This window comes from Nannobrachium achirus (genome assembly GCF_963921795.1).
Source record: "Nannobrachium achirus genome assembly, chromosome: 23".
Classification (NCBI taxonomy): Eukaryota; Metazoa; Chordata; class Actinopteri; order Myctophiformes; family Myctophidae; genus Nannobrachium; species Nannobrachium achirus.
In genome coordinates this window covers 34,839,198-34,852,413 of record NC_137830.1, presented here as the reverse complement: position 1 = coordinate 34,852,413, position 13,216 = coordinate 34,839,198, and the positions used below count along the sequence as shown (strand labels likewise).

At 46.1% G+C, this 13,216-nt stretch overlaps 1 protein-coding gene across 1 annotated transcript in view; it reads left to right on the top strand.

Annotated features, from left to right (window-relative positions):
- The window catches only part of pcloa (piccolo presynaptic cytomatrix protein a), a gene marked incomplete at both ends in the record, with an annotated part of 108,645 nt that extends 95,759 nt beyond the window's left edge, over positions 1-12,886 (top strand). Inside the window, 7 exons of the mRNA XM_080754347.1 lie at positions 822-1,109; positions 2,549-2,764; positions 5,159-5,300; positions 5,486-5,547; positions 8,043-8,177; positions 9,563-9,708; positions 12,743-12,886. Of these exons, the coding sequence (XP_080610473.1) occupies positions 822-1,109; positions 2,549-2,764; positions 5,159-5,300; positions 5,486-5,547; positions 8,043-8,177; positions 9,563-9,708; positions 12,743-12,886 (1,133 nt within the window). The remainder of the gene's footprint in view (positions 1-821; positions 1,110-2,548; positions 2,765-5,158; positions 5,301-5,485; positions 5,548-8,042; positions 8,178-9,562; positions 9,709-12,742) is intronic.
- Positions 12,887-13,216: the final 330 nt, after the last annotated feature.

Sequence of the window (13,216 nt, the reverse complement as noted above, 5' to 3'; positions counted from 1 at the left end):
CCACCTCCAACACCACCCCTACCACAATCTTCTGTCATCTGTGCCTTTTCTGTCCTCTTTTCTGTCCTCTTTTCTGTCATTCCATTCTTCTTTCTTTCTTTCTTTCTTTCTTTCTTTCTTTCTTTCTTTCTTTCTTTCTTCCATTTTTCCTTTCTCTCTGTCTTTCTCTTTCCTTATTTCTTCCTTAAAGGAGTAGTTCACCCCCAAAATGACTTTTTTTCTATTGATTACTCGTGCCAAAAAAAATCATTTTGGGGGTGAACTACTACCTTGTTGTATGATGAATAGCGGAAATGGCCAATCTACAAGTTCACAACGCGTTGTGAGCTTGTAGATTGTCAATTGTTTGCTGTTAAAACTAAATACATACATTTAAATGTTTTAATGTGCCCTATCTATCTATCTATCTATCTATCTATCTATCTATCTATCTATCTATCTATCTATCTATCTATCTATCTTTCTGATTATCAACATAAGATTCTTCTATAAACACTCTTCATCACCCATGTTAGCTTCAGCTTCACGCTTTTCCGCTGCTTTGTGTTTTCCTTTTGTTTGCCATGTCTTCACTCAGCTTAGAGGCCTCTAGCTTCCCCCAACGCTGCTTTTTCCTGTCACTGAGGGCAACGTGGCCGTGGAAGGCTTTGAATTCTACCCTGATTTAGTGCTAAATATTATTCAAATTACCAGGATGAAATCAAGTTACAAGCCAAGTTAGCTAAACGGCATAACACACGACTCAGAAAGACTACAGTCAACAGACTGTAGGTTGGCTTCTCGCAAGTTTTTTGGTAATTTGGTGAATCTGGTTGTTTTAGACCCGCAGGCGGCAGCTACTGAGAAATCTCACAGTAGCCCCGCCGCCTCGAAGCCTTCCCCGCCCGAGAGCCAAACCCACGGACACGGTCAGCAGCACGCTCGCTCATGCGGCGCTTCACGCGACGCTTCACGCTCCGGCAAAAGCGCTGCCTCGCGGCAGCACCACCACCACCACCACCGAGACGGCGCCACTGGAAGCGGTGAAAGCGATGCCGCCGTAGCCACGGGCGACTCGCCTCTGCATCAGCAGCAGCAGCAGCCACCGCCCCAGCAGCGCCTCCAATCAAGTAAACCACGACGCAAATGAAGCCTCCTGCTCTGCCGCATGGCCTCCGAGCACTCATCTGTTCCACCTTCTGTTACGTTCTTTCCTTTTTTCCCTTCCTTTTCCTCAGTTGACTCTCTTTTACACCCCCCTCCCCCCTCCACCTCGTGTCCACAGTGCGTCCGTGTCACTCCGCTTTTCTTCTGTACCGCCTGGATCTCCTAGCTCCTCACCCGCGCCGTCACCCTGTTCACAAATCGACCCAAACAGGTCGCCCGCCTGTTTTAAACCTCTAAATTGATTAATTTAACCTTTAATTAATTCTAAACCTTGTTGATTAATAAGGTATTTAATATATGATCAAGCTGCATGCATATAATGAATAATTAAAACAATTTAAATACAAAAAAGAATATTCTTTTAAAGTTCAAATGTATTGGTTCAAAGCAGAGATTTTGCACTCGATTTCACTTCTTTGTTTAGAGTCCTATGACATTTGGACGACTCTGTTTGCTTTTTTGCTAAATTGGACCCAAACCAACAGACATAACGGCCGCAGAGTGAAAGGTCGGATCAGTGTTCTGTTGATCGCTTGTCACAAATCACCCATGTTCCCATAACTAGAAAATATAAATATTTATGACACATCTAATGAGTGGACTCAGTGGAGTTGTTCACTCGATAAAATGACAAAAAAAAAAATGATGTTTGATCTAACAATCAAACGTCTATCTAAAAGTCGGACACTTTGTTGTTTTACGCAAACACTGAAACAGAAGAAAGTTGCTCCCTTCCTTTTTCTTCTTAAATATCACTAACCTTTTATTTTAGTTCCTTTTGATTTGTTTTAATAATTAACAAACGACGGACGGCTCTGCTGCGAAGCTGCTCCGGTGACATCGCTGTGCATGTAGTCCACTGCCCCCTCCCCGCCCTCTCTCTTGTTTTGACTACAACTGGACCCACAATGCACTTCAGTAGACGCTGCACAACCCCGCCCCACCCCTTAGTGACACGCGGGGCAGGGCACATGTGCACCGCGCACTGATTGGTGGCTGCATGTGATTGACATGTCAAGCTGGCAGTGTTGTTTTTGACAGCAAATTTAGATTTAATTTTAGTCATAGTCTTTTGAATACAATGTCATCTAGTTTTAGTCATAATTTAGTCACCTGAAAAGTATTAGTTTTAGTCTAATTTTACTAAAAAACTAAAAAACCCTTTCGTCATAGTTTTAGTCGACGAAATCAACACTGCAAGCTGGTTTGCCATGATGAAGATATACCGCTCTCTCTGAGTCTCCATCTCGCCCTCCCACCTTCCCCCCACCCCCCTCCCCCATGTTGACTTATATGACCCATCCGGCCATGACCTTTGTCTCCTGGCGTTGACCTCTGACCTCTCCGGGCTCTGCTAAACCAAAAACAAACAAAACAAACAAAAAAAAAAAAACCTCGCCAGTTGCCTTCCGACCGCCGGGCCAACGAGGCCGCCTCGCCACCTTGAGGCACCACAGGCACAGCGTGGCGGGCGTGCTCACCGTGCAGAAAGCGTCCGATTGGCTGCCCGCCCTGCCTTCGATCGCGGCGGCCAGCGGCGGTGGGAGCAGCAGAGCGGACGGCAGACACATGACCCTCAGGAAGGCGGCGTCGGAAGAGAGGCCGCAGGCCGCCGGAGGTGAGAACCTCCCCTCTCTCTCCCCCTCACCTCAACCACGAGTCCTCCTCTCCTCTCCTGTCGTGTGACTGAAGCAGAGAGGGGTGGAGGAGAGAGAGAGAGAGCGAGAGAAAGAGAGAGAGAGAGAGCGAGAGAGTGAGAGAAAAAGAGAGGATGATGGGAAACTGCTGCTACTAACGCACACCTGCAGAGAGGAAACAAAGAAGGGAATGTGGGGGGAAAAAAGCTATTTAAAAAAAATGACAGGAATAGGACAGAGAGACGCACTCAGAAACGTCACCAGTGATTCATAACTTACTTACTTAACCATAAAAAGTCCTACAACATACTTTTTGGTCCCCAAAAATAGGGACGCCAGGTTAAAAGTGGTTAGTGGCTTTTCACGGGATTCAGTAATACCATGAAAGGGAATGTTTTTTGGGTTATTAAAACACTTTTTAATAAATGAACCTTTCCTTCATCACATGGTGTTGATGAGCCGCAAAAGTGAACCATGTCGCCATGCATACTGAGTGACAACGACATCCATGCATCTTTAAGACATTACTCATGCTCGACCTCAATGCCTTATCGACTGTCACCTTGTTCACGTTTGGAAAACAAAATGTGCAAACGGGCTGTCTTTTGACAGGAATTACATTAAGACACAAAGAAGAATTAAAGCACTTTTAAAAACCAAAGTTTAGCCATAAATAGAATCAGATGGTAGATTCTCACACACAGTAACACGTAGCGCTTCCATATAGACGACTAACGCTGTCATTAGGGTCTACGTAACCTCTTGTTTACTCCTTGTCCTTACCTGTGTGTGTAATAATATTCCTATGGCTTTTTATCCGTTTTACGTTGATGCTTTTTATGTGGGTTAGTACTGTACATCTACCTGTCCTGTCTCTGTGAAAGAAAGTATGCTAAAGGGGAGCACACACTGGACGCAGGCGGCTGCGCAGCGCCGCGTCGCGGTATCGACGCACGTGAAGTGACGCACAGTAACCCCAACTGGATGTGGCGCGCTGCCACACAGTACATCTATTTCCCCCGGTGGGGAGAACCATGGGAGAACATATTCACCGCGCTGCAACGCTGGAAAAATAGAACAGCGGCGCATCGGCGTGGCAGGCGAGGTGCCGATGTGGGTTAGTACATTGAAAATAATGGGGCCATATGTTTTGACGCGCCGCTTCCGTGCCGCCTCCGTGCCGCCTCCGCGTCCAGTGTGTGTTCCCCTTAAGTATGCTACTCCTGTCCACATGCCTCGCACCAGTGTTTATGTGCTTTCCCTTACAATGTCCGTTACAATTCAATTCAATGTTTTTGTTTAACTTTGCATTGTATTATTTATACAGTAGAAGGTAATTATAATTGTATTTAACAGATATATTCTGATGGCTTTTGAATTGTTCAGTGATGTTTCCTGGCTCTTGGTGGCACATTCATGGATCTTTGAGTGCTTGTCTTCCTGTTTCTCCTGTCCAAAATCACACTCTAGAAGACACTACATGCTACACACTAATCACTATTAGCTATTTTTCAACATTCTTTTGAGTGCATACACAATTTAATCGTTTCAGTTGTGTTAGCAAAGTGTCCCATGGTGGCCAGCAGAAGTACAGTATAGAATAGTTTATCATTGTGTTTAAAAGTTAAGGTTGTTTACTGGACTGTCCTAAAAATGAGAGAAAAGAAAAAAGAAGAGCCAAGCCGATCCATTTGATCTGGGGGCGGGGCCGCAGCACAGTCCACTACACTCTGAGTCATCTGCGCTCACTCACAGACAGACACTCACCCAGTGGAGGTCATAAACTGATCTGATCTGATACATTGCAAGTAAGAATCAACTTATGAAGTAACTTATCCCTGCCCAGCTCAACAACTATATCAACATGGCAGTGGAGTTATGGTGCTGTGCTGTTAGATAGCCTACTGTATCTGTTATATGATGTGATCATGGTTGCTGTTACTGCATGCAAAACTCGGGAAACCCCGCAAATTTCGCGGACATTTCACTCGCGGGGGGGGGGGGGGGCAGTTGTGCTTCAGGCACCAACATGGTTTGTTGCGGCCCTGGTCCTCGGTTTCAACAAATAACAACATTCTAGGTGCGTTTAATTTGATCACTGTCCGCCAATTCGTGTAGGTTGTTGTCGTCATCACTACCGCATTGCATTGTGGTACATTCATAACACCGAAGTGTCCAGTATTGCTCAAGGTAATATTTCCCTAATGTAGTATGCATTTCACGTACTATTGAGTAGCTACTAAGCTTTCTGACATACACAAAAAAATCTCACATCCTATTTTGGCACACTAAAGCAAATAGTATGTTGGTAAGGAATTTCGGACGCAGCGCATGTGTTTCTCTTGTGTGACCTGTGCGTTCCGATCTCCACACAGCACGGTCCGGCTACAGGTCTGGCGACGCCCCCGTCACGGCAGCCTCATTGGACAGCGGTTTGAGTGGCAGCGCCTACAGCCTATTGGATGAGGAGGGAGAGACCAACGAGGTGGACAGTGCCATTTTCCAGGTCCCACGATTGTGAGTCTGCTCACTCAGTTCACATTGCTCATAAAGACCTATAGTGTCATACTGTATGAGCATCTTTATAACTTAAACAATGATAAGACTCAACCTCATCTCCTGGTCTTTTTTCAGTTCTGCCCCACTATATGTGAATGTTTTATGCTGTATATTAAAGAACCTTTTTTTTTTCTTCTCTCTAGTGGAAAGATACCAAACGGCACTGACGTGATGAAATCATCAATGGGACACAGTGATTCTGAAGGTTAGATTTGCGCGCATCGGCGCATGTCCATCTGTGCTAAACTATTTTCTGCTTTTCTTCAGGACATATCTCTACATCTCATTTATACACCTTTTTATACATTTCCTTATGTGTACCCATGAATGCATACATTCAACAAATTAATGTTGGTTACTTTTACCATATTTGATGGTATTGATTGCGACCGTACGTCGCAGTTTACTGTCAGAACCGGCACAGCTTGTCCGTATGTATGTATACAGCATATGGAGCGTGACATGAGGCGAGACTGACTGACGCACGGGAGCTGCAGGTTTTCATAGTAAATGCGACCTACGGGCGCAATCAAAGAAATAACATAAATTAGAACACAAATGTTTGAGAAGTAGTGAAAATAGCCGATCAACAAGCTCACAACACGGCACGAAAGACGCGTTGTCTTAGACCATTTCCAAAAGCAAACACTATTGTTTAACAGAAGAGTACTTTACTCTGCTATGAATTGAAATTACTTTCTGATGTCAATATAAAGAGACATAAAAGTATTGTTTTCTTTTTTCATTAGATTTTGAGGATTAGTATTGATTGCAGTGATAAGCAAGCAGACATGACACTGAGGAGTTGTGTACCCCATAGTTAGCTTAATGTATTGGTTCTTAAAGTGGGGTCCGGGGACCCCCAGGGGTCATTGAGGGGGTTCCAGGGAGTCCAGCTAAATGATAGTTAGGAACCAAATGGACCCTTAGGAACCAAACTCAGAGAGTGTACAAATGGAACCAAATGGACCCTAACATGTCCATTTGGTTCCATTTGTACACTCAGTTAAACAAACATTGATTTTACAATATAGATCGGGGTCTCAGAGATAGAAATGCCATTAAATGGGGGTTCTGTAGCCTAATGCATGTCAAACTGGGGGTCCTTGAAATGAAAGTGGTTGAGAATCACTGCTAGAGCTGTAAAAATCTTCTCTTATGGGGGTCCCTGGCATATCATTTCAAATGGGCGTCCACGGGCTAATAAGTGTCGATTTGGGGGGTCCTTGACATGAAAATGTTTGAGAACCACTGGCTTAAGCCCTCTGCACACAGGCGCGTTTATCCGCACGGATAAAACTGACAATTTCATTTTTTTTAAAGAAAACAATGATTCTCTACGACCTCATGCACACCGGATCCGAATTAGCCGTGCAACGAGTGGCTGCGGCCGTGCGGTTTTTTCTCGATCGAACCCAGTTCGATTCGTGCGTCTTGTCGCATGAGGTAAAAAACGTATCACTCCTTTTATGACTCCTTTTGGGATCCGCAGCACCGATTCCGCACAGCATTGCACACCAAATCCAATGCGTTTTTATTCATACAGCAAACGGAAGAAACGCAACTGTCCTGTGTGCAAAGGGCTTTAATGTGTTTGTTGTTGTGTTTCCATCTCCATGTGTTTGCGTGGGCTTCACACGCATCGTTTCCCTCATCGTGTACAGGTTATTTTCACCAGACTCTGACAGGGGTTTTCCCCCCCTCTGTGCCAAATTGGATTCTGAGTTGTCACAAAATCATCACAAACTGTAGGACTACCGTGACATAGGAACAGTGTGACACGACCTGACAGACATGAAAACAGCTCAGAGGTGTTAAATTATCCGTCACAAAATTCACGCGGCATCTGACAGCAGTGGTGTAAAGTAACCAAGTACATTTACTGAAGTACTGTACTTAAAGGAGTAGTTCACCCCCAAAAAGACTTTTTTTCTATTGATTACTCATGCCATGGAGAGTAGAGTTCAATAATATTTTTTGTTTTTTGTCACATTCCAAGACAAAAATCTTATTCGAGTAAATTTACCCCCATTGATTCCGGATGGGGACCCGTTTCGAAACGGGTCCCCATCCGGAACGAATGGAGGTAAATTTATTGTTATCACATTTTTGTCTTAGGAATGCGACAAAAAACTAAAAGTATTATTGAACTCTAGTCTCCATGGCGTGACTAACCAATAGAAAAAAACTCATTTTCCATCTTTCTTCCTCGGTCATCCACTTACTGATTTATTAATAGTGTTTACCAGAGTCTTGCTTATCAAGCTTAAGAAAATGACTTCTCCTTTCAGTTGCCAAGGCAACCGGGGGTCATTCCGGGCTGTTTAGAACATCTTCAGGTGCTTGATGTGGTTGGTTTGCCACACTGTCTGTACTCATGTTGACAGTACACTTATGGTCCAGCAGAGGGCGGTGTTCACATACATAAGAGAGAACAAACATGTCATTTCAGTCATAGTTCATCAAATGTTTTGCAGGTTACATAATTGCCAGTGCATTGTGATTCGGTTCCCAAAGCCATAGCCTTTATTTTATTTTATTAGGTTGTACGGCTATTGGCTATTTTTGACTTCAGGGTTATGAATTAAAAATGCCAAAAATTAAAATGGCATAACTCAAAGCACCATCCTGAAATGTTGAAAAGTTGAAGCAAAGTAATATAAATGACGTGTGTGCGTGCATGTGCGTGTGTGTGTCCAGGCAAGACGCAGGTGATGGGGGAGATAAAGATTGCTCTGAAGAAGGAGATGAAGACGGAGGGGGAGCATCTGGTCCTGGAGATCCTGCAGTGTCGCAACATCACCTACAAGTTCAAGACACCAGACCACCTGCCAGGTCAGGGCACGCACTCACACACACACGCAAACAGACAGTGAGGATTAAAGTGGTCATTCAATGCATTAATGCATTTTTAGACATTCGCCACCAAGGACGTACATACATATATATGTTACAGTATGTTGTAACAGTATGTTGGGTAACTCAGTACGTTCATTGTAAGAGCGCTTGTTTTGTCGTTCACCACACACCAATCACCACCAGATGGCGACGACAGCCATTCACTAGTGAAGGCGCTGACGTCACTCGTTTGCGACTCTCTTTCTTTATTTACTAGCCTAGCTCGGCAGTGTTTAGCCATTAGCCATTAGCCATTAGCCATTAGCTCCATTGTAGTCACTTGGACAGGGTGTTTATCGTGGGCTTGCCCAGGCCTTACGGCCTGGGCATAAATATAACGATTGCATTCACCACGGCTTCGTAACTCGCGCGGCGCTCCGCCGGCCGCGCGGCCCTGGCCTGCTCTTCGCGGCCACTCGCGCCTGCGGCGCTCGGGGGCGAAGAGCAGGTCCGCTGGCCTTCGCGCCGCTTGCAATGTCGTGGACAATCGAGCGGCTCCGCCTGGAGGACGTTGTTGTGGCGACCGCTTGTTCCGCCCCGTGCCGCACGGCGAGTGCTCCGTTTCTCGACCGTACTGTTTCTCTAACAAACCGTGACATATATATCACTGTCTGGCCAAAACCTCTTAACTCCATTTTTGAGGTTTTTGATTTTTTGGCATAAATCAGGGCTATTGAACACCCTTTACAGCTTAGTGTTGGTTAAAATAATATTGAACCAATGGAAAGTAGTAAAAGGTGCTTGGGACAAAACCTCCTAACTCCACTTGAGCTCATTTTCCCCGAAAATGAACATTTTGGAGTTAGGAGGTTTCAGCCCGACAGCAGAGATATACACGCTTCACCACCATTTTTTTTTATTTTTTTTTCAGTGATCACGGAAGTATGAATGAATCGGTCACTCTATGAAGCGTCCCCGGTTGCTATGCGATGCTTAGAACCGGAATTGACCTATTCACCCTATATTTCTGCTCCAAAGCTATCGGATTTAGAAAAATCGATTTAGCTCTTCTTCCCAGATTGCGTTTTCGCTCAAAACAAGCTTTAAACGGATCATCGCGGTTACAATTCTTCTTTTCCGGGAGAAAGAAAAAAAGATCGTCCGACCTTCCAAGACAGCGTTGGAACCCAGGCAGAGTCGGATGAATGAATTATTGAATACCTGGCAAGCGTTGTGTCAATACATAGTTTGGATGGATAGGTGGATAAATGGATAGACTGATAGACTGAACGTATAGAACGATTAACCGAATGAACATTCATGTATGCATGTGTGCGTGCGTGTGCGTGCGTGCGTGCGTGCGTGTGTGTGTGTGTGTGTAGACCTGTACGTGAAGCTGTACGTGGTGAACATCGCCACCCAAAAGAGGATCATCAAAAAGAAGACGAGAGTGTGTCGCCACGACCGCGAGCCTTCCTTCAACGAGACGTTCCGCTTCTGCATGAACCCCACCGGTCACTCCCTACAGGTACCCATCCAACTCTGACTACCTTACTCCCACCGGTCACTCCCTACAGGTACCCATCCAATCTCTGACTACCTCACTCCCACTGGTCACTCCCTACAGGTACCCATCCAATCTCTGACTACCTTACTCCCACTGGTCACTCCCTACAGATACCCATCCAATCTCTGACTACCTTACTCCCACTGGTCACTCCCTACAGGTACCCATCCAACTCTGACTACCTTACTCCCACTGGTCACTCCCTACAGATACCCATCCAATCTCTGACTACCTTACTCCCACCGGTCACTCCCTACAGGTGCCCATCCAATCTCTGACTACCTTACTCCCACTGGTCACTCCCTACAGGTACCCATCCGATCTCTGACTACCTTACTCCCACCGGTCACTCCCTACAGGTACCCATCCAATCTCTGACTACCTTACTCCCACCGGTCACTCCCTACAGGTACCCATCCAATCTCTGACTACCTTACTCCCACCGGTCACTCCCTACAGGTACCCATCCAATCTCTGACTACCTCACTCCCACTGGTCACTCCCTACAGGTGCCCATCCAATCTCTGACTACCTCACTCCCACTGGTCACTCCCTACAGGTACCCATCCAATCTCTGACTACCTCACTCCCACTGGTCACTCCCTACAGGTGCCCATCCAATCTCTGACTACCTCACTCCCACTGGTCACTCCCTACAGGTACCCATCCAATCTCTGACTACCTTACTCCCACCGGTCACTCCCTACAGGTACCCATCCAATCTCTGACTACCTTACTCCCACCGGTCACTCCCTACAGGTACCCATCCAATCTCTGACTACCTCACTCCCACTGGTCACTCCCTACAGGTGCCCATCCAATCTCTGACTACCTCACTCCCACTGGTCACTCCCTACAGGTGCCCATCCAATCTCTGACTACCTCACTCGCAGAATATACGCTCTGCAATGAACATAGTATGTTTTAGTCTGTGGTGGAAAGTAACTAAGTACATTTAGTCAAGTACTGTACCAACATTTTGAGGTATTATTTTTTTAATTTCCTGGAGTTTTTGCAATTGTTTTACTTCTACTCTACTACATCTCAGAGGCGCATATTGTTGCGACCGTAGGTCGCACTTACTATCAAAACCTGCACAAACTGTGAGTGAGTCCGTCAGTCAGTCAGTCTGTCCGTCCGTCTGTCTGTCACACCTCACATGTCACACTATTGCCCTGCTCATATCTCTGCAACCGTTGCCCCGATCCATGCCAAATTTTGCACACACGCTCCTTGGCTGCCAAACTACAACCTCCAAGGACCCCTGGAGCTCCAGGGACCCCCAGGTCCCTGGGGGACCCCCAGATGTAAAAAATGACCAAATGTGCTAAAATGACCAAATGACCACCCCAACGGGGCTGCTCACGGGGAATTCCCGGGGACCACCGACTCCTGGTGCTCCAGAACGGATGCAAAAGTGGTGGCGCCCCCAGTGGAGGACCCCCTCCACTGCAGCTCACATAAAATGCCGTAACTCGGGCTAGGAGGGTCCGGGAGAGCCGGGGCCGGTACCTATTCGTCCGCCAAGGCAACGCGGACACCCCACCCCTCATTTCTCACATGGCCCTCTTCTAGCGCCACCATGAGGCCGATTTTTACAACACATTTTTGGACACTGCTCCTACAGTTTTTGCCCTAAAATCACGCAAATCGCTACACAGTATGTCTACACTCATCCCATCACCATGAATCTGTCCCATATAGCGCCACCTTCAGGCCGATTTGGACACTGCTCCTACAGATTTTGCCCTAAAATCACGAAAATCACTACACAGCATGTCTACACTCATGTCATCAACATGGATCAGGAAGATTTTGGAAAAACACATTTTTGCCCTATTTGTGGAGATAAGCGACCTACGGTCGCTTATCTCCCGATTAGGGAGTCTTACTGGTACTTTTTACTCCACTGCATTTATTTGAAAACTTTAGTTACTAGTTACTTTGTAGATTTTGATTATTATTACAAAACATACACTAACCACTTCAGCCCTATATACATTTTGGCCATTTGAAAATAGCCATACAGTATATTTTCAAAAGATTTTTATCCATTTCATACATTTGAAAACTTGTGAAAGGGGACATTCTGCATTTATACTTTTGGTTGCGACCGTAGGTCGCATTTACTACCAAAACCTCCACGGGCTGTCCGTGAGTGAGTCAGTCCGTCAGTCACACGTCACACTTTTGTCCTGCTCATATCTCCACAACCGTTGCCCCCATCCATGCCAAATTTTGCACACACACTCCTTAACTGCCAAACTACAACCTCCAAGGACCCCCGGAGCTCCAGGGACCCCCAGGTCCCTGGGGGACCCCCAGGTGTAAAAAATGACCACATGTGCAAAAATGACCAAATGACCACCCCAACGGGGCTGCTCACGGGGAATTCCTGGGGACCACCCACTCCTGCTGCTCCAGAACGGATGCAAAAGTGGTGGCGCCCCCAGTGGAGGACCCCCTCCACTGCAGCTCACATAAAATGCCGTAACTCGGGCTAGGAGCGTCCGGGAGAGCCGGGCCCGGTACCTATTCGTCCGCCAAGGCAACGCGGAGACCCCACCCCTCATTTCTCACATGCCCCTCTTCTAGCGCCACCTTCAGGCCGATTTTTAAAACACATTTTTGGACACTGCTCCTACAGATTTTGCCCTAAAATCACGAAACTCACTACACACTATGTCTACACTCATGTCATCAACATGGATCAGGAAGATTTTGGAAAAACACATTTTTGCCCTATTTGTGGAGATAAGTGACCTACGGTCGCTTATCTCCCGATTAGGGAGTCTTACTGGTACTTTAGGTACATTTTTATACCAATACTTTTGTATCTTCACTCAAGTAGCCTACATTTGAATTCCGATCTTATAACAGAGTATTTCTACATTGCAGTATCGACACGTTTACTTAAAAAGAAATGTGAGTACTTTTTCCACCACTGATCAAATATTATGCCTTGTGTTCTTACTTCTGTTCCTGCATCGTCAAGCTGTTCCTGGTGTCGAACGGGGGCAAGTTTGTGAAGAAGACCCTCATCGGGGAGGCGTACGTGTGGCTGGACAAAGTGGACCTGCGCAAGCGAGTGGTCAGCTGGCATAAACTGCTGGCCAGCACGGCCCAGATCCATTCATAAAACGAAGACTCCGTCAGAGCTTCAGCAGATGCCACCGTTCTATGTCACCGATCAAGTCTTTACAGATCGCACCACACAGGTCCACTGCCGGGTGATGATGATGACGATGAGGCCAGGGGTCGGGGCACAATATCTGTTCATGTCTTTACACACCGGGAGAGTCGCGGAATGGATGGATATTTCGCATTCGGATATATAGCCTAGTTGAGGCGTCGTTCATCTTGGTCGATGCTATTTTTCGCGGTGGGAAGTCGGCCTCGTTTCGAATATAAATCTCCTTCCCTTTCTGTGTTGATGTACTCATGACACAACAGTGTTGAGGAAAAAAAG